At 45.0% G+C, this 27,851-nt stretch overlaps 2 protein-coding genes across 7 annotated transcripts in view; one reads left to right on the top strand and one right to left on the bottom strand.

Moving 5' to 3' along the window:
- BORCS5 (BLOC-1 related complex subunit 5) overlaps nucleotides 1–14,455 on the top strand; it is a 98,658-nt gene extending 84,203 nt beyond the window's left edge. For both annotated transcript variants that reach the window (XM_079938177.1, XM_079938176.1), the window contains exon 4: nucleotides 12,650–14,455. In XM_079938177.1, the coding sequence (XP_079794303.1) occupies nucleotides 12,650–12,880 (231 nt within the window). In that variant the 3' untranslated portion in view covers nucleotides 12,881–14,455. The remainder of the gene's footprint in view (nucleotides 1–12,649) is intronic.
- Nucleotides 14,456–19,504: 5,049 nt separating this feature from the next.
- Nucleotides 19,505–27,851, bottom strand: part of DUSP16 (dual specificity phosphatase 16) — an 85,392-nt gene continuing 77,045 nt past the window's right edge. For all 5 annotated transcript variants that reach the window (XM_079937639.1, XM_079937642.1, XM_079937643.1 and 2 more), the window contains 2 exons: nucleotides 27,037–27,160; nucleotides 19,505–23,476 (listed from right to left, as the gene is read on the bottom strand). In XM_079937639.1, coding sequence (XP_079793765.1) covers nucleotides 22,309–23,476; nucleotides 27,037–27,160 — 1,292 coding nt within the window. In that variant the 3' untranslated portion in view covers nucleotides 19,505–22,308. The remainder of the gene's footprint in view (nucleotides 23,477–27,036; nucleotides 27,161–27,851) is intronic.

The following is a 27,851-nucleotide window of genomic DNA, read 5'->3' as shown; positions in this document are numbered from 1 at the left end:
ACTCACCTCCAGCTCAGGATGCCTCCAATGTGTAAACAGATTATTCCCAGGCTCTGGATGGTCATTTCACACCTGAGGTGAAAGCTCTGGTGAAACCTTGGGAGGTGAACTATTGAGAAGTTAAGCCAGTGGGTCTGAAAACCAGAGTCCTTTTCTGCCACCGCAGCTCAGCCAGGACGGGAGCGTCCATGAAACAGGTCCCTCCCGAGGTGAAGTGCGCAACCTCATGGACATTGGGGTCGTGAATAGCCACTTCTCGTCCGGTAGCAGTAACTGTCCAGAGACAGGGATGGCATCCAGGATAATCTTGGTCATGGACCTGAAGCCTCCAGAGTCCTCAAAGTGATGTGAAAATTGACCAGAATGTCTTCCCTTCCACACCGTGTCGGGCCTTCCCCAAATGAGTTCTGGGGACACTATTGTCTGGTTAACATCTAGCTATTCCCTTTTTCCTGGTCTGTAGTCCAATTTAACAGTGCCCGTGGGTTCAGTCTTCAAGCAAGTTTTACTCTTTTACTTCCTTGGACCTTTTGTCCCAAGAGGACCAGATCCCACTTCAAGCTCATCTCTGGCAGGACTTTTCTGTAGGCTCCCAGCCCGTTTCCAGTGGCTCTTCACTGGCCTCCTCTCCCCTCCTTTTCTTTTTATAAATTTAGTTGATATTCAGCTTATCAGTTGGAGACTCACTTTCCTGGAAGGGATCTAAATTCTCCTTTTAAGGATCTCAAAAGCAGATTGTTGTTGTTTTTTTTGTTTTTGCGGTACGCAGTCCTCTCACTGTTGTCGCCTCTCCCTTTGCGGAGCACAGGCTCCGGACGCACAGGCTCAGCGGCCATGGCTCATGGGCCCAGCTGCTCCGCGGCATGTGGGATCTTCCCGGACCGGGGCACGAACCCGTGTCCCCTGCATCGGCAGGTGGACTCTCAACCACTGCGCCACCAGGGAAGCCCAAAAGCAGATTTTTTAAAGAAACTCAATGAAGGTTTTGAGACAGAGGCCCAGGTCAGTTCTCCTGAAAAGATCCCAAATTTGGATTTTTTTCTTAATATTGAGTTGTAAGAGGTCTTTATATATTCTGAATATGTCTATTATCAGATGTTGATCAATAGATAATATTTCTTCTCTTAGTCTGTGGCTTGCCTTATCGTTTTCTTAATGGTATCTCTCAAGGAGAAGTTTTAAATTTTGATGAAGATCAATTTAACCATTTTTTTGTTTTATGGTTAATGTTTTTTGGACCTGTTTAAGAAATCTTTGCCTACCGCAAGGTAGCAAAGGTTTTTCTTCTAAAAGTTGTATAGTTTTAGCTTCTATGTTTAGGTCTGTGATCCATTTCATGCTAATTTTTGTGTATGGGGTGAGGTGTAGGGGTTCAGGTTTTATTGGGTTCTTCCAAAAATTGTTGAAAAACTTTCTTTTCCCCATTAAATTACCTTGAAAACTTTGTAAAAAAAAAAAATCAATTGACCCATGTATGTTTAGATCTGTTTCTACACTCTGTTCAGTTTCATTGATCTATATATGTCTCTATGCCAATCCTGATTACTATAGCTTTTTTTGGAGTATAATTGGAGTATATAATTGGAGTATAATTAAGGAGATTAATCCTTTGTTGTTTCATAATTGTTTTATAATTGGAGTATATAATTGGAGTATATAATAGGAGTATAATTATTGGAGTATAATTGCTTCACAATATTGTGTTAGTTTCTGTTGCACAACAAAGCGAATCAGCCATACGCATACACATGTCTGCATATTCCCTCCCTCTAGAGCCTCCCTCCCATCCTCCCTATCCCACCCCTCTAGGTCATCGCAAAGCACCGAGCCGATCTCCCTGTGCTATGCGGCTGCTTCCCACCAGCCAGCTATTTTACATTCGGTAGTGTATATATGTTGATGCTGCTCTCACTTCGCCCTCCCACCCCATGTCATCAAGTCCATTCTCTATGTCTACTTCTTTATTCCTGCCCTGCAACTAGGTTCATCAGTACCAATTTTTTTTTTTTAGATTCCATATATATGCATTAGCATACAGTATTTGTTTTTCCCTTTCTGACTTACTTCACTCTATATGACAGACTCTATGTCCATCCACCTCACTACAAATAACTCAATTTCGCTTCTTTTTATGGATGAGTAATATTACATTGTATATATGTGTCACATCTTCTTTATCCATTCCTCTGTCAATGGACGTTTAGGTTGGTTCCACATCTTGGCTATTGTAAATAGCACTGCAGTGAACATTGTGGTATATGCCTCTTTTTGAATTATGGTTTTCTCAGGGTATATGCCCAGTAGTGGGATTGCTGGGTCATATGATAATTCTATTTTTGATTTTTTAAGGAACCTCCATACTGTTTTCCATAGTGGTTGTATCAATTTACATCCCCACCAACAGTGCAGGAGGGTTCCCTTTCACCACACCCTTTCTAGCATTTATTGTTTCTAGCTTTTTTGATAATGGCCATTCTGACCACCGTGAGGTGATACCTCATTGTAGTTTTGATTTGCATTTCTCTAATAATTAGTGATGTTGAGCATCTTTCCATATGCCTCTGGGCCACCTGTATGTCTTCCTTGGTGAAATGTCTATTTAGGTCTTCCGCCCATTTTTTTAACTGGATTGTTTGTTTTTTTTTGATATTGAGCTCCATGAGCTCTTTGTATATTTTGGAGATTAATCCTTTGTCTGTTGTATCATTTGCAAATATTTTCTCCCATTCTGAGGGTTGTCTTTCTGTCTTGTTTATGGTTTCCTTTGCTATGCAAAAGATTTTAAGATTAATTAAGTCCCATTTGTTTATTTTTGTTTTTATTTCCGTTACTGTAGGAGGTGGGTCAAAAAGATCTTGCTGTGGTTTATGTCAAAGAATGTTTTTCCTATGTTTTCCTCTAAGAGTTTTATAGTGTCTGGTCTTACATTTAAGTCTTAATCCATGTGGAGTTTATTTTTGTGTATGGTGTTAGGTAGTGTTCTAATTTCATTCTTTTACATGTAGCTGTCCAGTTTTCCCAGCACCACTTATTGAAGAGGCTGTCTTGTCTCCATTGTATGTTCTTGCCTCCTTTGTCCTAAATTTGGTGCCCATATGTGTGTGGGTTTATCTCTGGGCTTTCTGTCCTGTACCATTGATCTATATTCCTGTTTTTGAGCCAGTACCATACTGTTCTTGATTACTGTAGCTTTGTGGTATAGTTTGAAGTCGGGGAGCCTTGATTCCTCCGACTCCACTTTTCTTTCTCAAGATTGCTTTGGCTATCTGGGGTCTTTTGTGTTTCCATACAAATTGTAAAATTTATCCTAATTCTGTGAAGAATGCCATTGGTAGTTTATTAGGGATTGCATTGAATCTGTAGATTGCTTTGGGTAGTATAGTCATTTTCACAATATTGATTCTTCCAATCCAAGAACATGGTATATTTATCCATCTGTTTATGTCATCTTTGATTTCTTTCATCAGTGTTTTATAGTTTTCTGAGTACAAGTCTTTCACCTTTTTAGGCAGGTTTATTCCTAGGTATTTTATTCTTTTTGTTGCAATGGTAAATGGGAGTGTTTCCTTAATTTCTTTTTCTGATTTTTTGTTGTTGATGTATAGGAATGCCAGAGATTTCTGTGCATTAATTTTGTATCCTGCAACCTTACCAAATTCATTGATTAGTTCTAGTAGTTTTCTGGTGGCATCTTTAGGATTTTCTATGTATAGAATCATGTCATCAGCAAATAGTGACAGTTTTACGTCTTCTTTTCCAATTTGTATTCCTTTATTTCTTTTTCTTCTCTGATTGCTGTGGCTGGGTCTTCCAAAACTATGTTGAATAAGAGCAGTGGGAGTGGACATCCTTGTCTTGTTCCTGATCTTAGTGGAAATGCTTTCAGTTTTTCACCATTGAGTATGATGCTTGCTGTGGGTTTGTCATATATGGCCTTTATTATGTTGAGGTAGATTCCCTCTATGCCCATTTTCTGGAGAGTTTTTATCATAAATGGGTGTTGAATTTTGTCAAAAGCTTTTTCTGCATCTATTGAGATGATCATATGGTTTTTATTCCTTAATTTGTTAATGTGGTGTATCACGTTGATTGATTTGCATATATTGAAGAATCCTTGCATCCCTGGGATAAATCCCACTTGATCATGGTGTATGATCCTTTTAATGTGCTGTTGCATTCTGTTTGCTAGCATTTTGTTCAGGATTTTTGCATCTATGTTCATCAGTGATATTGGTCTATAATTTTCTTTTTTTGTGATATCTTTTTCTGGTTTTGGTATCAGGGTGATGCTGGCTTCATAGAATGAATTTGGGAATGTTTCTCCTGCAATTTTTTGGAAGAGTTGGAGAAGGATTGGTGTTAGCTCTTCTCTAAATGTTTGATAGAATTCACCTGTGAAGCCATCTGGTCCTGGGCTTTTGTTTGTTGGAAGATTTTTAATTATGGTTTCAATTTCATTGCTTGTGATAGGTCTGTTTATATTTTCTAATTCTTCCTGGTTCACTCTTGGAAAATTGTACCTTTCCAAGAATTTGTCCATTTCTTCATGGTTGTCCATTTTATTGGCATATAGTTGTTTGTAGTAGTCTCTTATAATCCTTTGTATTTCTGCAGTGTCAGTTGTGATTTCTCCTTTTTCATTTCTAAATTTATTGATTTGTGTCCTCTCCCGTTTTTTTCTTGCTGAGTCTGGCTAAGGGTTTATCAATTTTGTTTATTTTCTCAAAGAACCAGGTTTTAGTTTTATAGGTCTTTGCTATTGTGTTTTTCATTTCTATTTCATTTATTTCTGCTTTGATATTTATTATTTCTTTCCTTCTACTGACTTTGGGTTTTCTTTGTTCTTCTTTCTCTACTTGTTTTAAGTGTAGGGTTAGATTGTTTATTTGAGATTTTTCTTGTTTCTTGAGGTGAGATTGTATTGCTCTAAACTTCCCTCTTAGAACTGCTTTTGCTGCATCCCATAGATTTTGGGTCGTTGTGTTTTCATTGTCATTTGTTTCTCTGTATTTTTTAATTTCTTCTTTGATTTCTTCAGTGATCTCTTGGCTATTTCGTAGCGCACTGTTTAGCCTCCATGTATTTGTGCTTTTTAGTTTTTTTTCCTGTAATTGATTTCCAACCTCATAACGTTGTGGTCAGAAAAGATGCTTGATACGATTTCAGTTTTCTTAAATTTTCTGAGGCTTGATTTTTGACCCAAGATGTGATCTATCCTGGAGAATGTTCCATGTGCACTTGAGAAGAATGAATTCTGCCACTTTTGGGTGGAATGTTCTGTAAATATCACTTAGATCTATCTGGTCTATTGTGTCATTTAAAGCTTGTGTTTCCTTATTATTTTCTGTTTGAATGATCTGTCCATTGGTGTAAGTGGTGTGTTAGAGTCCTGTACTGTTATTGTGTTACTGTTGATTTCTCCTTTCATGGTTGTTAGCATTTGCCTTATGTATTGAGGTGCTCCTATGTTGGGTGCATAAACATTTATAATTGTAATATTTTCTTCTTGGATTGATCCTTTGATCATTATGTAGTGTCTCTCCTTATCTCTTCTAACAGTCTTTATTTTAAAGTCTATTTTATCTGATACGAGTATTGCTACTTCAACTTTCTTTTGATTTCCATTTGCATGGAATATCTTTTTCCAACCCTTTACTTTCAGTCTGTATGTGTTCCTAGGTCTGAAGTGGGTCTCTTGTAGACAGCATATATATGGGTCTTGTTTTTGTATCCATTCAGTCAGTCTGTGTCTTTTGCTTGGGGCATTTAATCCATTTACATTCAAGGTTATTATTGATATGTATGTTCCTATTACCATTTACTTAATTGTTTTGGGTTTGTTTTTGTGGGTCTTTTTCTTCTCTTGTGTTTCCTGCTTAGAGAAGTTTCTTTAGCATTTGTTGTAAAGCAGGTTTGGTGGTGCTGAATTCTCTTAGCTTTTGCTTGTCTGAAAAGCTTTTGACTTCTCCATCAAATCTGAATGAGATCCTTTCTGGGTAGAGTAATCTTGGTTGTAGGTTTTTCTCTTTCATCACTTTAAGTATATCCTGCCACTCCCTTCTGGCCTGCAGAGTTTCCACTGAAAAATCAGCTGATAACCTTATGGGGATTCCTTTGTATGTTATTTTTTGTTTTTCCCTTGCTGCTTTTAATATTTTTTCTTTGACTTTAATTTTTGTTTGTTGGATTAATATGTGTCTTGATGTGTTTTTCCTAGGGTTTATTCCTATATGGGACTGTCTGTGCTTCCTGGACTTGGGTGACTATTTCCTTTCCTATGTTAGGGGAGTTTTCAACTATAATCTCTTCAAGTATTTTCTCAGACCCTTTCTTTTTCTCTTCTTCTGGAACCCCTATAATTTGAATGTTGGTGCATTTAGTGTTATCCCAGAGGTCTCTGAGATTGTCTTCAATTCTTTTCATTCTTTTTCTTTATTCTGCTCCTCGGCAGTTACTTCCACCATTCTGTCTTCCAGCTCACTTATTCATTCTTCTGCCTCAGTTACTCTGTTATTGATTCCTTCTAGTGTATTTTTCATTTCAGCTATCATGTTGTTCATCTCTGTTTGTTTGTTCTTTAGTTCTTCTAGATCTTTGGTAAACATTTCTTGTATTTTCTCAGTCTGTGCCTCCATTCTATTTCCAAGATTCTGGATCACCTTTACTATCATTACTCTGAATTCTTTTTCAGGTAGATTGCCTATTTCCTCTTCATTTATTTGGTCTTGTAGGTTTTTTATCTTGCTCCTTCATCTGTGAAAAAGTTTTTTGCCATCTGTGTTTTTTTTTTTTTTATGAGTGGGATTGTGTTCCTGTCTTATTGGTTGTTTGGCCTGAGGCTTCCAACACTGGAGTTTATCGGCTGTTGGGTAGAGCTGGGTCTTGGTGCTGAGATGAGGAACTCTGTGAGACCTCACTCTGATGAATATTCCCTGGGGTCTGAGGTTCTCTGTTAGTCCAGTGGTTTGGACTCGGAGCTCCCACTGCAGGAGCTTCGGCTTGATCCTGGACTCATGATGCCTGGGGTGGCAAAAAAAAAAAAAAAAGAACAATAACAAAGTGAAAAATAAAATTAGACTAGGAAACTAACAGATATATTAGGAAGAATATAAAAATAAAACTGTAGAGGAATCAACAACCAGAAGGTACATCAGTACCACAATAGTAAAAAAGAGGAGGAGGGAAAAAAAAGGGAGGGGGGAAGAACTCGGCTCTGGAGGGTGGGGCCTAAGCAAGGGTGAGGTTTGGGTGGTGGGTGGGGCCAGTGCTCAGGACCCACAGGGCTGGAAAAGGCCCTGGGGGCTGTGGGGGGTGGGGCTTAGTCTCAAGGAACAGAAGGGGCCCAGGTGTGGGTCTCAGAGGGCAGGACATCTCACCTGGGAGCCTAGCAGGCTTCCTGGGCTTGAGTGAGTGGGACAAATGCCCTGCTCTCTTCTCCTGCTCCTGCAGTCTAGGAGGGCCTCTCCTGCCTGCCTCTCCCGATCTCCCTGGCCTCCCTCCTATGCCCCGAGGACCCACGTGGCCTGGATGGGGCTTTGTGGCAGGGGTACCGCCTTGGGAGCTCAGCAGCCTCCCCTGCCTGAGTGGGCCAGGCGATCGCCCTCTCTGCTCCTCTCCTGCTCTTCCTGGAGAGTCCCTCCCACCTGCCTCTCCTGATCTCCCTGGTCTCACGGTCACTGATCCTGTCTGGCTTCCACTTCTCCTCCCTCCTCAGTCCCTCTGTGTCCTACCGGTTCACTTTGGGGTTCCTCCCATCCCCTGGGCCTCAGAGTACCTCACCAGTAGCTGACAGGCGCCCTAGTTGTGGGGAGACGCTAACTCTGCATCTTCCCACACCACCATCTTGCCTCCGCCCTGTAGCTTTAAATTAAGTCTTGAAAGAATTACTATAAGTCTTCAGACTTTGTTTGTTTTCAAAATTCTTTTGACCATTCTGTTTACTTAGAATCAGCTTGTCAAATCCCTACCAAAAAAAGCCATCCAGAATTTTGATTCAGATTGCAAATGAATCTATAAATTGATTTGGCAAGAACTGACATCTTAATGATGTTGAATCTTCCAATCCATGAACATGGTATACCTCTCCATTTTCGAGATCTCCTTTAATTTTTCATTGCAGGGTTTTGTAATATCAGTGTGTAGGTCTTATACATATTTTGTGACATTTTCTCTAAGTTTTTTATGTTGATGCAATTGTAAATTTTGTATTTTTTATTCCATTGTCCAGTTGTTCATTGCAAATATATAGAAATACAATTGATTTTTGTATGTTGACCGTGTATCTTGCAACCCTGCTAAATTCACTTGATGGTTTTATTAGTTTTGGTTCTAAGCTTCCTTAAGATTTTCTAGGTACACCATGTCATCTGCAGATTAAGACCCTTTTATTTATTCCTCTCCAGTTCCTGTGCCTTTTATTTCCTTTGGTTGACTTATTGCAGTGGCTAGGACCTCTAGTACAACTTTGAATAGAAGTGGTGAGAATGGGCATCCTTGCCTTATTCCTGATCTTAGGGAGAAAAGTGTCTTTCACCACTAGCTGTGATGTTAGCTGTTGGGTTTTCACAAATGCCCTTTATCAGACTGAGGAAGTTTCCTTCTGTTCCTAATTTGCTGAAATTTTCATAATTTGTTGAATGCTTTTTCTATGTCTGTTAAAATGATTATATGATTTTTAACCTTTATTATACTGAAATGACAAATTACTTTGATTTTCAGATGCTGAAAAAGCTTACATCCTTGAGATAAACCCCACTTGGTAATGATATACTATCCTTTTTGTATATTTCTGGATTTGATTTGCTAATATTTTGGATCCATTGCTGGCAGTGGACCGACCAGGGGGGCAAATAGGATGCCCCATCCACATAAGGTATTTGGAACGACTTTGAGCCCCTTCTATAGATGTCTAATGTTATAGTAAAGCCTGCACTGACACCCACAAATAATCTCACCTCCTTTTTCACCTGCCCTTTGAAAGGTACTGCCACCAGAGACAGTATGTGCATATGTGGAGCAAGGTTTGAAGTATGAGTTTAAGAGTAAACAGTGAGCTCCTTAGGGCAGGGACTTTATCACATTCCTTCTATCAGTGTAAGGTTAAATCGAACTGGTGTTACAGAGACCCAGAATTATGGTGGCTTATACAGAATGGAAATGTTTTTTTACCTTTTTTTAAAAAAAAAAAAATTATTTATTTATTTAGTTAGTTGGTTGCACCGGGTCTTAGTTGTGGCAGGCGGGCTTCTTAATTGAGGCTCACGGGCTCCTTAGTTGAGGCATGCGAACTCTTAGTTGCAGCATGAATGTGGGATCTAGTTCCCTGACCAGGGATTGAACCCAGGCCCCCTGCATTGGGAGTGCGGAGTCTTAACCACTGCGCCACCAGGGGAAGTCTCTACCTTGTTTGTTTCTTTTAAATTAATTTTTATTGGAGTCTAGTTGATTTACGGTGTTGTGTTTCTGCTGTACAGCAAAGTGAATCAGTTATACATATACATATATTCACTCTTTTTTAGGTTCTTTTTCCATATAGGTCATTACAGAGTATTGAACAGAGTTTCCTGGGCCATACAGTCAAAATGGAAATTTGTTGTTCTCTCCCACACCCGGTACGACTCTCATGGGGAAAAAGCCTCATGGACCCAGACTTCTTCCAGTTCACTGCTCTGCCGACCCACAGATTATGAGCTTAGTTATTCTTGTGGTCCATGGGGGCTGCATCTGCATTTCAGCAGCAGCAGAGGGAGGGAAGGGACAAAGAAGGAGAGGAGGAGCATGCCAGCTAACTTTTAGGAAGGCACCCGGAAGCTCCGTGAGAGACTTCCTCATATACATGCCGCTGACTAGTACTTAGACATGTGGTCACAGCAAGGCCAGGGTTTTGAGGCAAGAGTCACGGGGAATAAATAGTCATTCTCTGTCTATTGGAAAATCTAATAGTTTTACATTTAAATGGCTCCTCTGGAAGTTCCTGAAACAAAGTTATTTGCAACATTCCTCCTTCTGGGCCTGAGTTTCCTGGAATAGTAAAGTCATGTTAACAAAGAGAGTGGAAAAGAAGAGTCATGTTAATGTACACAGTAAGCCGTGTGGGTGTAAATAGTTTTGGTTCTTAATATCCATATCGCTAGGACTTTGCATGGTGCATGGTACACGGTAGTACTCGATAAATGTCCGTTGACTCTGTGTGTTGTATTTATGCTTCCTTGTTAGAGTCTACATGCCAAAATAGAAACAGGAAAGGTGAATATGTTCCCGATTGTCAAAATGCTAAGATTCGGAATTGCATTAGATGCTGACATTGCCTAAAGTCATGTCAGAAATGCTGGAGTAAGTGTGTACCTGGGGTTCACGGGCACATGCTTAGGTAGGGGTAGGGGTCAGGAGCGGTATTGTCTGAGCAAAGGGCGGGGCATGAGAAGCAGGCATTGCCCATTTTATTACACTCTTCCAGGTATTAAAGTCTTAGCTGCACCAAATTGAGACTTTACTTGCAGCAATCAGAAAGAATGGGAAAAGATTTAAAAGGCAGTAACTTTTCCATCACGTGATTTGATGCTCTTCAATGCCATGCCATGTACCAGCTAAAATCTCGTGTGCCCCTAATGGTACTCTCTCAATTAAATACAGTGAAAGGAAGAGGCTGGACTGAGGAAATCTGGGTTTTAGTCTTGGTTCTGTCACTGTGAGATCTTGGAGGTCGCTCAGCCCTAAGTTTCCTCTTCTGTGGTTTTTTCCCTCTGGGACTGTCATGGAATTGACTCTTGGAAGATGTACTCTAAACACGTTTGAACAGCGTGCTTGAATTCAGTGTGCTCACCTAAGCATTCAGCATGACATGGCTTCGGACAGAAGCTCTGGACACATTAAACGTGGCCTCAGCTGGATGTGGAAGTGTGTAAGGAAGTGTATGCCATTGAACAAGAACTCTGCTAAGATGGTTGTAAAAGCTGTCTGATCAGGTGTCAGTCCGGCCGTAGGGGAGGGGATGGGTTGATTGCCAAGGGCCTTAGGCACGATAAGGTAGAGCCTTGGAGGCCATTTCAGATAAACTCTGACTCGGGAGTCTGTCTGGTCTGGTAGAGTCGGGGGCTGGGGGCCGGGAGTGCCCCCGCCAAGCGAAACGTGATGACGCGAGAAGCTTCTGAATTCTGGTGCAGGCTGTTCCATGGGCTGTGCTGGCCCACGAGTGGGTCCCAGCTGGCTCCCACAGTCTTGCAGAGGGCGGAGTGTTCTAGGTGCTGGACCGAACTGCCATCCTGAGAAGGCTGGCGCCGACTGTGAGGAAGACGATCGTTTCCTGCCTCCCCACCTCCGAAGTGCTGAGCGCCTGAACAGGCTTGCAGAGAGCCCTCGGAAGGTAGAAACCGTTTCCACCTTGTCTGGAGCTTCCCATGCAGATGGATTATTTTCCTCCCTGCGCACCCCAGCCCTTCACCAGCTGTCTTTCGTTGTCCCCTCGGCATTTCAAAACAAGTGACGGGAGAACCAACGGACAAAAATAAGCCCTGAGTTCCTGTAACAACCCCCCTGCTCCTCAGCACTGTCCCTCTCTCCCCACACGCACAGCGTCAAAATAGAATTGGTTATTTTGTTTTCGGGGGGTGCCCTGGCTTGGGGCTCTTATATGTTAGAGTGTTTGTTTTGTTTTTGTCTTTATCACGCCGTTTTCAGAGGCTCTGCGGTAACTCGCGTTGAGGGCCAGCGCTTGGCTGGCTGCCGGGGTTGGGAAGGGCCGCGCTCCTGGGAGGACAACAAGGAAGGGTTGAGGTGCCACTTGAGCTTTGGGACAGAAGCATGAGTCTCGGGGGTGTGACTGTTTCCTCCCTGGTTGGGGAAGGAAACAAGTGGGGAGGGAGTGGATGCGGGTCCATGCAGAGGAGGGCTGCGGGCATCCGACATGCTGGCGGTTCCCTCCTCCTCCTGTTTTCATCCAGATGATAGGTACCAAAGAACCTCGCCAGGGGAGGAAAAGAGGCCACAAAAGGGGAGCCCAGAGCCTCCAGTTTGCTTGACTGGGGGGAGAGTGCCCAAAGCAGCCCTCCGTTTGCCCCGCATGGTATATAGACTTGACTTGGTTGGCGTCTGTGGTCCTGGCGGGGAGTGCCACCCCCTCCAGGCAGCTCTCCCGGAGTGACTGCGGTCTGCAGCCTCCAGGGAGGAGGGAGGACAAAGCCGAGTCCTGAGCACGTCGTCATCTCATTTCGTCCTCACAGCAACCCTGCAAGTCTGCCATCAGTCCCCTGATTTTTGCAGATGAAAGACCTGAGACAGAAAGCATACATATTAGCAGCTCAGTGGCAGAGCCGGAGTCAAACCTTGGTCTGCCTGATTTCTGAGCCCAGGATTCTTTCCTATAGAGAGAAAGAGCTAGAAATCCCAGGGTCTCAAGAAGGACTAGATGGCTCACGTGTCCAGAAGGCAGAGCTGGAGGCCGTCATCCCAGTCTCCCTCTGCAGAGGGTTCTGGGGCAGCAGCCGGTCAGGTCGTGTCCTGGAAGGTTTTTATGCCCAGCGATTCCGCTTCCTGCAAAGCTGGTCGCCCCCCACGTGGCCTGTGGGCTCCGCACCTCGTGCTCATCCCCCAGCCTTGTGACGGGACTTGTTTCCTCTGGGTTGAATGTGTCTCACTTCTCTCCCTCCTGCAGATGGATCTGTCTGTAGAAACCCTCTTTAGCTTCATGCAGGAGCGCCAGAAAAGATACGCCAAATACGCCGAGCAGATCCAGAAGGTCAACGAGATGTCGGCCATCCTGCGCCGTATCCAGATGGGCATCGACCAGACGGTGCCGCTGCTGGAGCGGCTCAACAGCCTGCTGCCCGAGGCCGAGCGCCTGGAGCCCTTCAGCATGAAGCCCGACCGCGAGCTCAGGCTGTAGCTGCCTCCCCCCACCGGCTGCGGTCGGGGGACCGCCAGGGCCCCAGGACGCTTGGAACCAAAGGCGTCGGAGGTGACCGAAGGCCACTGGGGGTGTGGACGCTCCCTGAGGGCACGGGAAGCAGTCCAGCCGCCCTGGAGACTGCGATGCCCCAGCCCTTCCCTTGACGCGCTCTCCCTCTGCAACCAGCAAACCTACTCTCAGTGGTCACCGAAGTTGGAATGTTTCAACTATTAGGGATTCTTTACAGAACTCTGCCTTGGGACTTATTTTTATTTTGCGTAGTTGTTTTCTTTTTAATTGACCGTGTATATTATCTAGTCTAGCTTGCAGACTGAAAATATGAAGAGAAGGAGAGAAATATTTTAAGAAGCTCTGTGTCCCTGACGCCTTCGTGAAATTTTTCTCAGTCGGCTGTCTTGTGGGTTGTAAACATAAAGAACTAATTTAATCCAGGTGTGTGTGTTGTGTTTCCATCGTAGCAAGTCTTTATCTGGCCTGGCACTGCTCCTGTGTCAGCTTAGGGTGCCCCTCCTGTGTCGTCATCGGAAACTGAAGACTCCCTTTCCACAGCCTGGTCGGGTTCATCTCCCACTGATAGCTGGTTTCCTTGATGCAGATACAGTTTAGGTTTCCTCTTATTACATCAGCGCCGGCAGGACTCCCGTTTTTGAGGCAGGTTGTAGCCCTCATTTGCTTTACGAGCTTTGCAGACTCGTGGAGCAGAGCGGAGAGCGCTCACCCAGCAGGCGTCCACGGAGCCCACTGGATGGGCCAGGCCTTGTGCCGGGGATACAAAAAAGGCTGAAGAGGAAAAACTCCAAGTGCTGCTGAATTTCTATGGGCGATTAGGAAATGAAGCAATTTGAGTAACCACAGAAGTACTCAGTGCAGTACTTGTTGCACATCATAAACGTTCTAATGGAAGAAAAGATTGCAGAAGCAAAGAAGTGGAACATACGAACAGATCCAGGCAGGCATACGGAGACCAGGAGCCGGGGATATAGGGAGGTCACTGAGGCCCACGGGGCTCCCTAGATTCCTCCAAGCCTCAGAGGGTGTTTTTTGTGTCCAAACAGCCTTAGGTATATTTGTAAGGTTAAAATTGATCCCACTTAGTTTAGCATCTCTCAGTTAAACTTTATCTGATTCTAACCTCGAATTTTTTTATTTTTTAAACCTCGAATTTTGATTGAACACTATCTTGTAAGGTTCTTAGAACCCGGGATAAAATGTAGGGCATAAAACAACTGGATGACAGCAGAAATATGAACATTCCAAGCTAAATGGAAAAAATAATTGAAAAAAAATGTAGACACAGGGAAAAAATCAATAGCTTCTAGCATTTTCTAAGGACCAAAAAATATCAAGATTGCTCATTCCCTGTGAACTGGAAAGACAACCTGGAAACCAGAGCCGGGGAAGAGGCCAAGGCAGCATCTGCCTCCTTCAGAGGGCAACCTTCTGGAACTGCTTCTTTACCCATCAGGAAGGAAGGCGGGTAGAGACGTCCAGCCAGAGGAGATAAAGGCGTCTGAGGGAGCCAGGGAGGCATTGGAAGCACTGAGCTGGGAGTGGGGAGCTAGACCTTTAGAGTTTGTTGGGCCACTCTGGTGAAAGAAGCTCATCTTTATAATGCCTTTGGTGGTCAGGATTTTAGTGGGGCTTTAAACCATTCCTAGAGCATTTCATTAGAGTACAATCAAGAAAGATGTTCTGTAATTTTAAAATCTGTTAAATAGCTAAGGTTATTCTAGGAAATGTCACGGAGGGGAAGGCAGCCACATTTATTGAATAATGCATTCCCCCACCCCCACCCCACTGTGTTCAGTGCTCCTTTCATGTATTAAATTTCCATGTAATCGAGGATCTGGTTCTGGACTGTATTCAGATCCATTGATCTTTCTGTCCATACTGTTTCATGCTGGGTTTTGTTCGTTTTTTCACACTGCTTTTTTTTGTTGTTTTGGCGGTATGCGGGCCTCTCACTGTTGTGGCCTCTCCCGTTGCGGAGCACAGGCTCCGGACGCGCAGGCTCAGCGGCCGTGGCTCATGGGCGCAGCCGCTCCGCGGCATGTGGGATCTTCCCGGACCGGGGCACGAACCCGTGTCCCCTGCATCGGCAGGTGGACTCTCAACCACTGCGCCACCAGGGAAGCCCACACACTGTTTTAACATTATAATTTCACAATACATTTTAATATCTGATGTGGCTAGACTAGGTACCCACCTACTCTAATTACTATTTTTTCCTAACTTCACTTTTTTTTTTTTTAACTTCAAACTGGCAGAAAAGTTGAATAATAAAAGGCATTCTCATAGTCCCTTCCCCTAGACTGACAGAAAGTGGCATTTTTCAGCTCTCAACCATCATTGTCTTTTTTTGAGTTCCTGGAGTATACAGAACCTGGCTCTGAACACAGAGACGTGCTTGTAGCTTTCAAAGAAGGAAAGGCCGGTTGTCTACAAGCTGTCAAAATAGCTCAGAGATCACGTTGCATTATCCTCACTGCACTTAATACAATTTACAAATAAAAGCACATAACAAAGTGACATGCAGACTGAGCCTGCGAGGACAGAGCTTTCTCAACTGTGTTGCAGCAGCTGATGGTCTGGACGTGGCAGAAAGGTGGCCTCACACAACGCGCAGAACTCCTCTGCCGCCAGCGCTCCATCCAGTTCTCTTCCTTCTTACAAAGACACTAGACAAAACAGGGTATATGAACTTAGATTTGGGTCCAAAGTAGACAGACTGCTTATTCCTGGGTAGAAGCAGAGAAGAACAATAGGAAATCTGATGTGTTTTGAAATAATTCTAGTTAATTTAATATTTGTGGTATGTGGTGGTTTTGCAACGTTATCAACTTTGGCTAAGTCGAGTTATGTTTCCTGGAATTCCCTTCCCTGTTCCTTTTTGGTTAGGGTTGGCCACAAGAGAAATTTGCAGGAGACTTGTCAGTGGAAGTGAAGCAACATCCACGTGTATTTGAGGACGTCGCTGTCAGTCAGGCCCTGGTGCACTTTTGGTGTGTGGGCAGCAGCTCCTCCGTCCGGCCCCACAGAACTCTTCCTTCAGCTTTTCCAGATCCTGGGCCAGGTATGAGTACTAACTTCTCCTTAGGTCTTCTGCAGCAGGGAGGATGAGGGCTTAGAGAAGGGAAGAGCCAACGTGGGTTCTGGTGGGAGACAGATGTGGTTCCAGCTTGTTGCTTGCAGGCTTCAGGTGTCTTGGCTCTCCGCCACTGCCCATCCATCCCTTACTGCCCACCCATCCCTCACTGCCCATCCATCCCTCACTGCCCATCCATCCCTCACTGCCCATCCATCCCCCCCACTGCCCATCCATCCCCCACTGCCCACCCATCCCCCACTGCCCATCCATCCCCCCACTGCCCATCCATCCCCCACTGCCCACCCATCCCCCACTGCACATCCAGCTGTTTTCTGGACCACCTGCCCAGCGACTCCTGGTGAAGAAGAAACAGCGCAACTGGGGCTCTCATCAGCTCCTTTAATTGCTTAAGGTGAGTCTCTTGAACAGCCTTCTTATTCTACATCATTCCTGGTGGTTCTTCTCTGATTGAACCCTGACTGGTAACATTTTACTTTTCCCTCCTCAGTATTTTACTTTTTCCAATGGATTCTGGGAATCTGAGGGGTTTACTGTTTCAAGAGACAGTAATGCTGGATCTCTGTTGGTTAATGGCCAGTGACCTAGCTGGACGCTCTCGGACGTTTCAGGGATGGGGAGGCTGCCTGGGGTTGTCAGAGAGCCCTGGCTGGAAGTTTCCACCCCCGCTAGAGCACGAGGTGGTCTGGGTGGGGTCTCACGCCCCTTCCAGCTCTTAGATCCCATGTCTGCGGTTCTGATACATCACCCTCGAGAAGCAGTGAGGAGCGTCTTTGCCTGTTGTGTCTGAGCAGCGGCCCTGGGTCTTGTAGTGACTTTAATTTCTGAGTTGCCAAGGGAGAGCTTCTTTCCTTCTTTTTCTTAACTATGAATTAGACAGGTGTCAAGTGGCTCGCTTCCTTTAAGGACCTGTTTTGCTTGTCAGTCTGTTCACCTCTAGTTATGAACCCCATCCAACAGGCCGCTCTACTGCAGCCTCCTTGTTTCACTAGTTGAAGTGGAAGATCAGTAGAAAGGCCTTCACCCCTTGTATTATGTGCATATAAGTTTACAATAAATGAATTGTGGGGTTAAGAGCCAGAGAGAGATTTCATGGGCAGCTTTATAATCATTTCATAGATTTCACATCTTTATTTCCCTCAAAGTTTTATCATTCTTAGTAACTTACGTTCTCTGCCAGAGTGAATATTCGATGGAATGAGTTTTTAAGGACTCCACATTCTCAGTGCACTCAAGAAATTGGTTTGGTTGGTTTGTCTTTGGTAAAGTATTCTCTAGCTTATTTCTTTGCTTTCTCCTCCGACGCGTGAAAAAGGTACATTACAGGTATTATGGACATGCTGTTTCCAAGGCTACGTAAACCAATGGCCCTGGGGAACTACATGTGCCACTTACTCTTTCGGGTTTATTTGTAGAACTTATTTAGCTTTGGCATTTCCCTTAGCAAATCCCAAGGAAAACAAGGAATCTTCAGTAATGAGAGCTGTGAACAAACACGTATTAAAATCCTAGAGTAATTGAAAATTTTGTCTTCCTGTTTTGTTTACACCTCAGCTAAACCCAGATATGTAGTATTCAGTCGGAAATTACTTAACATGTTGATACTAAAGATTGAAGGGCAGCATGGAGAGAAGGGAAATGTTTTCTTCTTGTGGAATTTTCAGGTGTATGTTTTTTCTTAATTGTGAGAGAAGTAATTTTGCTTTTCTTCCCCTACCCTGACTTTCATTCCTTTGTTAAGAGCTACATAGTGCCTCAGAGATGTCATTGTTGTTTATTGGTTTATAATAAGTAACACTGAATTTCTTGCACACACACAAGGCATGTACCTTCCATTCAAATGTTGTGACTACAGAGGGAAAGGGTAACCAGGTAACTTAATTATTCACATGCTTCAAACCATAACATTAAAACTTTTTTGGCAACTAAATCTAGTTGCTTATTAGTATGAGCAGTATCTCATGTGGTGAGCTGCGTGTATGTGTCCATTGCTCTTAGGAATTTGTTCAGGGTCATCTGTGTCAACATAGGACATGATAGAATTTACTGACGATTTGATTAATTTTCTTCACCAATCAAGGCATATTCCTACTGCTACCTGTTCTATATAGTGAAGCATGATTTATGCTAAAAGCTTCTGTGAACCAAGTATTTTTAATTCAGTCTTTGAAACTGTCATACTTCCCCTGACCAGAGAACCCAGGCCACAGCTGAGCTCACCCTCTCCCAGTTATCCTGTTTGCCTATGACACCCTCCTACAAGGTAACATTCTGCATGTCCTATGGGAAAGCATTTCCAACTGACTCTGGGGTGTTAGCCAGAACCAAAGGAATGAAATTTGTTTTTACATAAGCCCAGTTTGACATCTATATGCACATAAACTGCAACAATATGATTGACTTGTAAACATCTTCCAAGATGGTGGTGTCATCCTCCAGTTGATTTTGCAACATTGTAAAGATACAACCAAGTATAATTTTGCTGTACAAGGATGAATGGGCCCCACAGAATGCAAGAAATACCTTGCTTCCCTCTTTCATTGATAGAGGCGGAAGAGTTATATTCAGAGAAAAGCACCTAGACCTAAATTTTGTTTACTAGACCTAAAACGTATCTGCTTAGTGTCAGAAAGCGAAAACCACCAGACAGGAGTATCTAAGACAAAATGACGGTGAAGGTTCTGAGGATAACAAGGTCTTGTTCACTTGTCCCAGTATCTATACCTTCCCCGTTTCCCCTTAGCCTGAGCCCTGGTCTGATGATGTCAGACCCAAACTAGTCCTTTGACACCAGCCTGCTGCGGCTGGTGGTCCCCAAGAGGCCCTCAGATCTGTCTGTGTTTAAGTAGTAACTGGCTTGACTTTCGGGCCTTCCAACATCTACAGCTTCCCACCCAAAGCCTCTCACTGAGACACCTGCTCCCTCCTGCCACCTCCCATCTCGAGGCAGATTTATGCCATGTGCCCTCTCTTCCTTTATCCCACGCCCACCTCCAGTTTTTGGTAAGGCCCTGGTCAAGACAGCTCTTCTGGTCTTCACTCACCCTGTCCAATCCTTCTTGTTTTTAAATTTCCTTACATCTGACTTCAACTCAGAAGCCTTTCACAACCAACTTAAATGATGTCGCCTGTGATTCTTCTTATCGCCACTATCCCAGCTGCTTGCACTGAAGGTAAATGCTTTATTCCTTTAATGCCTGATTCTTTACTAACAACCTGATGAGGCTGAGCTTCTGTTCTCATGAGTCATCATGCCCAGTGTCACTTACAAGCATCATGCGACACTGGACATGATGTACGCGGCAAGGATGGAGAACAGATCGTTAAATAACTACTCTCCCTCAGTTTTTCCTATAAGGATTATAAAACCGTCCACATATTACATTAAAATGCACCACAAATGTTTACCTGGTCTTTTTTCTTCCTACCTTGTACCTATTCTGGTTTCAGTCAGTCACCAAACCTGAGGTCATCGGAGGTTTCTACACCACAGTTGCGTCTGGCGTACACATTAAAGAATGAAGGCGATGGCCACAGACCGTTACCGCCTGAGCGTGTTCCCTGTGAATGATGGATCCCGTGACACAGCTGATGCCTCCGGCGGGAGGACAGCAGGTCAGGTCCCACCAAGGCCTCCTACACCACTCGGACATGCTGTAGAGAGAGGTCCTTTCTCATACTTATGTATAAACAGGTACCAGTTTTGATTTTATTTCATCATATTAACATTCATGACACATCAGAATGAGAAATGCACAATTCAACCATTCAACAGCTTGCCTTACTACAAAAGAACACTATATTCATATTAAACATTTATACAGTCTTCCCACCTAGCTTTACAAATGTCCTAAACCATTTTCCAGCATTTCTCACGTAGAGCTCTAGTTCTATCGTATAAAATCACCATCCCGTATCATCTGGTAGGCTCCAGGGCTCCCCCTCGGATTCCACGCTGCAAAGAGTCAGCCACCGCCCTGCCCGGCCCTCGGCCACCCACGTCTGGGGCTGGCCCGAGAGGCTGCCCCTTCGGCAGGGCAGTCTCCATTCCAAGGGCTGATTACTCGACGTTAGTGATCAAGGACCAAAGGGTGTAGTACAGGACCACGTTGGTCACAGGAAGGAAGGGGACCATGGCCAAGAGAAATCCCAAGTGATGGAAGGCCAATTCTGCCCAAAGATCGCATTAAAACCAAGTCCCACAACCCTCCTGAAACGTACAGCATTGGAGCCATTGATTTCATTTCTCAAAAATGTTCCACAGTTGTGACCAGACTCTGGAAGCAGGGAGCTGTTACACGTTTGGTGCATGTGTACATAACACATCAGAAATTACTGTGTGAAACCTTGATAATATCTGATTACATCCAAAATGTACATGTATATAGAAAAGCTAAATCACTCTTAACAGAACTTCTCCAGTATGGTAACAACGCACTCCCTACGCAGTTCTCTCTCCATTTAATACCCATATCGTAGCCCATTATTTGTGCATAACCAGTTATGTTCTATGAAGCTCATAATCGCCACAATCAGTTCAGTTTTGAATCATGTCATCTATGCTGGTTTTAGCAGTCACCATGGGAAACACGAAGTCACATCCAACTCAAAGGACTGTCCATTTCTCACATGTAGAAAAACCTGAGATATGAGTCAGCAACTAGCTACACTTACAGTAAAGAACAATGCTAACACCCGCCCACCACCCTAAAAAAAAGCTGCTGACGTGAATTAAGGCTTCAAAACAGGACCAGACTGTAGCTGACAAAACTCAAGCCAGGAAGTTTAAAAGCAGGTAAGTGCTGTCACTTGTGGACTTGTTCTAATCACCTCCTATTTTCAGCTGCCAGGATTGATTCCATACAGTGATTGTAGGTCACGGACGGAGACCACTTGGTCCCACTCCACTTTGATATGTCCGTTCTACTAAAAAATGCTGGGGTTAGTTTCTGAGAACAGCTTGGCTGTGTCTTTCCGCTCTGCTCGCAACGAAGCAAAATTCAACCGCCTTCTCCTCACCTTCCTACACTGTTTCTCTCTGAACGTTCGTTGCTTACCAAAGCCTCTCTCAGCCCTATCAGTATGAAAGTCTAATTATAGAAATACCACCTTGGTCGCATGCTAAGGGAAAAAACCACTGAGAAAATAACAGTTTCCTGCTTCTCCTCAGCAATTCCACCTTCTCTAATCCTTCCGCAGTTTTCTGCCTCTTAGTAGTTTCCTATAAAATGCTGCCTTACCGTTCCATTTTCACAAGATGCATCTGCACGATGAACCCGAAATGGAAGCCGTCTAGCGCGGCTGAGGACGAGACGGTGCTGCTGCTCTGCTACCGAATAAATTCACGTCTGGCTTGAAATTAACCTTCATCGAAAGGGTTGACAGCCCCATCTCGAACAACTCTTTGATTTATAAAGAGGGAGGGAGACTTGTTTAGCCTCCCAGCCTTAGCTTAAATCGTGATGCTGCCAGACTCCTGGCTGTTACATTGATCCTAGATCGCTTCCTTCCTTTCTTCACAAAGCTGAGAAGAAGAACGAACAAATGAACGCCCTCCATCCAGGCCCGACTGGAAATGTGTGCAGAGACCGTCTGAATTGGTCTGAAAGGGGTGACTAGCTACCTGCCTGTTCACAATGCCTAGAAAACGGGCCACCAAACCTGGTAGTGGTGAAAGCCCCGACTTTCCGTCTGAGGTACTGGGGTTGCTCTATAGTAGATCTTGGCAAGGCCCCTAATGGTCGGTCAGCAGAACGATGCTCTCATCGCTCGGCTGTCAGGTGCTCTTGGGTTTGTGAATCAGCTTTGGATGTGGTCATTTCTCTTGGATTTACCATTAGGTTCTGTTCCTAATAGGTTCTCCCCGCCCGACCCACAGGCTGGCTCAGTCTCAGCACTAAGGTGCACTATGGAAGGGACCGGACAGGACTAGTATTTGAGATCTCGTTGTAGCACGACAAGAAAATGGTGGGCGCGTCTGTCCTCTGACACCAAATAGAACTCGATTTAGTAAGAATGATGAGAGGATGTGCAGTCCACTGCATAGAATTGTTTCGTGTGCCTGGGGGAAAGCTAGCCTCTGCCCTTCTTCCACTTGTGTTGAGAGAAATACTAGCTGCTCTCTCAAGTGCAGATATTAAAAGAGAGCAGCGGTGTTGATCCGTGTTTTGCTTTTACACCATAGCTCCATTTTCCAAAAATATATATGTATGTACATATATATATTTCAGATTTACAGGGAATATTTTTTTGTGAACAAGAAAAAAGCTGTCCATAGAAGTCACAAGTGTCTTTCTTCTCAGGAGACCTCGATGATTTCCATGCTGCCTGAAAAGCTCGACTGGCTGCCCACCTTCCCCAGTTCCTCCCGCGACCGGTTTTCGGACATGATGCTCTCGCCAAACTCCATCTGGCAGCTTCTGCGTTTGAACTGCTTCTCGAAGGGGCTCTCCTCGTGCCAGCTGCGCCGGGAGTCGGCCCTGTCGCTGGGCTTCTGCCGCCGGCGCACGGAGTGGCCTGGGTCGCCGCCGCAGGCGGGCAGCTGGCCGCAGCTGAAGGCGGGGGGGCCGGCGTGGCCTCCGTAGACGGCCGAGGCCGAGTAGAAGTGAGGGGGCTCGGGGGCGAAATACCAGCTCTTGGCCAAGGAGGGGGCGGAGGTCTGGGGGGCCAGGATGTCCGAGTGCCAGCCCTCGAGGCCCAGCCCGGCGGCGGACGGGGCCAGGTGCTGCTGGCTGGCCGAGAGGCCGAAGAGGAAGCGGGGCTGGCAGTGGTCCTCCACGCTGCCGCTGCGGGGCAGGGGCGACAGGAGCGGCCTCCCCGCGCGGGGCCGCGCGCCCTGGCCCTCGGGGGCCCTCGGAGGCTGGGGGCCCCGGGGGGGGCCGGCCTCCTCCCGCTCCGGGCTGGCCTCGGGCGTCTGCTCCGACACCTCCCGCACCGGGGAGAACTGGCACGGCTTGCCGGCGCCCTCCAGGGCGGAGGAGGGCTTGTAGGGCTCCGGGGCCGCCTCCGGGGAGGAGAGCCCGCGCAGGGGCGCGGCCGCGCCGGCTGACGGCGACACCGCCTTGATGTCCAGGGAGAAGGAGCGCTTGAGGCGGCCGCTGTCCTCCCGCCGGTCCGCGGGCAGGTGGAGCCCGTTGAGCGCCTGGACCAGGGGGCCGTCGTCGGGAGGCGAGGGCTGGGCGCCGGGCGCACCGGCGCGGGGCACAGGCCGGGGCCCCAACGCCTCGGGGGGAGCGGCGGCGGGACGGGCGCGGGGCGGCCCGAGGGGCGGCTGGCCTCCCTGCCCGCCCTCCGCGGCGGCGACGGCGACCGGGACAGGCTCGCTTGGCTTCTCCAGGTGCAGCAGCTTCAGTTTGCTCTTGGGCCCCGCCGCTCCGGTCTGGCTCTTAATCCTCTTCTCGTAGTCCAGGAGCTGGCCCAGAAAATTGAAGTTCGGAGATATAGTAGGTCTTTTTTCTTTCACAAATCTATGAAAAGAGGAAAAAACCTAAAAGGCTTGAATTTGACGACTACCTGTTATTGTAAGAATGTTACTAAGCTACGGCAAGTGAAGAGCTGCGACAGGGAATCATCAGAGAGACCCTTCCAAGACCTCTGTCAGGTGGCTGGTTTAAAACTCGGGGCAGAGGGTCAAGGAGGAGATGAGGGCCTCTGCGTCGGGGAGCTTTATAGCCCGAGCCCGGAGGTGCTAGAAGGCGGGAGGCCAGGCCCCTAAAGTTCTAGGTTGAGCCTCCTTATTTTCAAGGACCCAAGGCTTCCAGTGCAACTGGTAAGAGATGATTCTTCCCTCACCACCCGGGATGACACCGCCCCTCCCCACCGGCGCTGCCATCAGAAGTACAGCTTAACAGCCATGCGCCACCTTCAGCTTCCCAACATCAAAGGCCCCACGGCCACTTCAAGACGTTGCACATTTTTAATTAACGATCAAAAGAGAGAGTATCAGATGGCCAGGGCATCAAAGCACACACTTCCGAGTTCCTTCCCTTTGGATTCGGTGTGACAGAGTAACCAGCTACACAGTGGGCTCTGTCTGTCTGCTAAGCATTATGCGAATGCACTGAAGGGAGTATTCTCTCATTCAACTCTCAAAACTACCCTCTGTCAGGTGGGTGTAATTACCCCCATCACAGAGGTACACACAGTCCTTAGGTGACTCGCCCTAAATCACACAGCTACTAAAGGACGGTGCCGGGATTCAGAACCAGGTCTAGGAACTTCCCTGGTGGCACAGTGGTTAAGACTCCGCGCTCCCAATGCAGGGGACCCAGGTTCAGTCCCTGGTCAGGGAACTAGGTCCCGCACACATGCCGCAACTAAGGAGCCAGCAAGCCGCAACTAAGGAGGCCACCTGCGCAGGTAAGACCCAGCGCAACCAAATAAATAAATTAAAATATTAAAAAAGAAAAAAAACAGGTCTGATGTCTGGCTTCATTTCTGTAACCACCTTGTTTAAAAAAGAGTCATCAAGGGATCAAAACTAGTTATAAACAGCTTTTCTGTTTCATCGTAGAAACAGAGACTCTTTAGAAATAGTAGATACATTCTTTAGTGGCCCCTAACCCTTAAGGCCACTTCTCAGAAGATGCAGGAGTGAAACTACACTGAAAATTTATATTTGGATAAGGAAGAAAAGAGAAAAATCAAAAATAAACTCCTTGGAAATCAGTAACCTAAAGCAAATTAACGAAACCAGAAACAACTGCCTCAACTGTGACAAGTGTACATGCAGGACCCTCGCGATGAGACCCGGCAACAGGATGGAAGGGCGCCTCTCCTGCTGGTTTCTACTGGGCGCAGGAGGACCTTAGGGAGCAGCCAGACTGCAGGGCGCGGCGCGGTGCGGACACAGGGAGGACCCACCGCCTCAGCTCCTTCCTCAAGTGAGGAGCTGTTCAGGTAGCTCATTTCTTTTCTCCAGATTTTCCAATTTGAGAAGAAAGTCCAATTGTTACAGCAGGCCTGGCTCCACGTGCCTGTATTTATCGATCCTTTATCACACGCAAACTAACCACCTCTATCCAACAAGACACACAGGGGACTCCGATTCAGGCGTCCCTGAACACAACCCCAGTCCTTGGTGCTGCTGTCACTGGCTGCCTTCTGTCTGGAGAAAGGGGGGGTGGAGGCAACCCCCTCAAAATTATATACTTAAAAATCTGGGCAACTCTATGCACAGCCACATGCAAATCAGGTTAGAGCACACCCTCACACCACACACAAACAAACTCAAAATGGCTTAGAGACTTAAGTATAAGACATGACACCATAAAACTCCTAGAAGAGAACACAGGCAAAACATTCTCTAACATAAATTGTACCAATGTTTTCTTAGGTCAGTCTCCCAAGGCAATAGAAATAAAAGCAAAAATGAACAAATGGGACCTAATCAAACTTACAAGCTTTTGCACAGCAAAGGAAACCATAAATAAAAAGACAACCTATGGACTGGGAGAAAATATTTGCAAATGATGATGTGACTAAAAAGGGCTTAATTTCCAAAATATACAAATAGCTCGTACAATTCAATAACAACAACAAAAAACCCAATCAAAAAATGGGCAGAAGACCTAAATAGACATTTCACCAAAGGAGACATACAGATGGCCAATAGGTACATGAAAAAGATGCTCACCATCGCTAATTATTAGAGAAATGCAAATCAAAACTACGATGAGCTATCACCTCACACAGGTCAGAATGACCATCAAGTCTACAGATAATACGTGTTGGAGAGAGTGTGGAGAAAAGGGAACCCTCCTTCACTGTTGGTGGGAATGTAAATTGGTGCAGCCACTACGGAGAACAGTATGGAGGTTCCTCAAGAAAACTAAAACTAGAGTTGCCATATGACCCTGCAATCCCACTCCTGGGCATATCCCCAGACAAAACCATAATTTGAAAAGACACATGCACCCCTATGTTCACAGCAGCACTATTCACAATAGCCAAGACATGGAAACAACCTAAATGTCCATCAACAGATGAATGGATAAAGAAGATGTGGCGCGCATGCGCGCGCGCGCGCACACACACACACACACACACACACACACACACACACACACAATGGAATGTTAACCATAAAAAAAACAATGCCATTTGCAGCAACATGGATGGACCTGGAGATTATCATACTAACTGAAATAAGTCAGAAAGAGAAAGACAAATACCATACGATATCACTTATGTGGAATCTAAAATACGACACAAGTGAACATATCTATGAAACAGAAATAGACTCACAGACATACAGAACTGACTTGTGGTTGATGAGGGGGCGGGGAGAGGGAAGGTCTGGGAGTTTGGGGTTAGCAGATGCAAACTAGTATATCTAGGATGGATAAACAACAGGGTCCTACTTTATAGCCCAGGGGACAATATTCAATATCCTGTGATAAACCACATGGAAAAGAGTATGAAAAAGAATATATGTATGTATAAATGAATCACTTTGCTGTATAGCAAACTTAACACAACACCGTAAATCAACTATCTACTTCAATAAAATTCTTTACAAAATCTAAGCAACTCTAGATTGCAGGAAATTCTACTCAACGAATGGAGTTTGACCATTATTTGGTTTTATACTTGCATATATTGGGATTTTTCCTCAGTGAAAGAGACACAGAATCTGAAGCACGGTAGGAATTCTACAATGAGTTTCTCCTGGAGCGTTTCTTTCTCGTGTGTAAATTAGAACAAATGATATTTCCCCAACCAGGCAAAGATACAAACTCAAGTAACAGGATGGAGATCTCTGTATTTGCTCTTCCTTAAACTTAAAAAGTAGCTGAGGATGAACTTGATATATGTGAGGGCAGAATTAGTACTAAATTATAAAAAGGCATTTTTCTCCAATCTTTGAAAAACCATTTAAAAATCCAGTCACCTGTAAAGAGTATAACTAAAATAATCATGATCTGCTTTAACGTGGTCACCACCACCCTCTCCCCCACCCACCATGTCTTCTCATGATTCAGGTCAAAGGAGAAGCCAGTCTCACAGGGCATGTTCCTGGCCTCACCTGTAAGCTTCATCCAAGGACATATCCATCCTCTTCATGATGTAGGCAATGGCGATGGTGGCAGAGCGAGAGATCCCTGCCAAGCAGTGCACTAGGACACATCCATTGGAGGCTTTTGCTTTCTCTATGAGTCAAATTCAGAAAGGGTCATTAATGACAACTTTGTTCGGCAGTGAAATCTTATTTCCATTTACTCACAATGGCTTTCATCTGGCAACTCGAAGTAAAGCCCATCTATTTACCTATTGTTCCTTTCAGTATTCTTTTAAGGAGGTAGGGGAAGATGATTTCCCCACAATTTACATATAGAACAATGAAGGTCCACATGTGTTAATAAGCAATGTGTCCCTAACTCAGGTTGCCTCTTATTCAGTACTTTTCACCATGTGTTTTTTACATTATTATTTTAATAACTTTCCCTGAGTATAAATCACACATTGTGATCACTTGATTCTACTTGTTTAGTGTAGAAAACTTCAGAAATACAGAAGAGTATAAAGAAAACAACATCCCAAATCCTAAGATTTAGCTAATATTTTGTTTACCTATGTTGTCTGATACTTAAGTTTTTTACGAATTATGTAAGAGATACTACGTTTTTTCCCGCTTTGAGATATAATTGGCATATAACATTGTACTTCAGGTGTGTGGCATAACGATTTGATATATATGAGCGATTAAATTAAAAAAATTTTTTTCATTTTAAACATATGTGACACATTAACTGTAAAAAGCAGGGAGGTGGGGACGGGGAGAGACTTAATCACAGTGACACCACATCATGACGCAGGGACGCCAAGTCAAGCAATTTGTAA

Source organism: Stenella coeruleoalba (assembly GCF_951394435.1).
Source record: "Stenella coeruleoalba genome assembly, chromosome: 11".
NCBI lineage: Eukaryota > Metazoa > Chordata > Mammalia > Artiodactyla > Delphinidae > Stenella > Stenella coeruleoalba.
The sequence above is the reverse complement of the archived record's forward strand: the minus strand, read 5'-3'. Positions and strand labels throughout refer to the sequence as shown.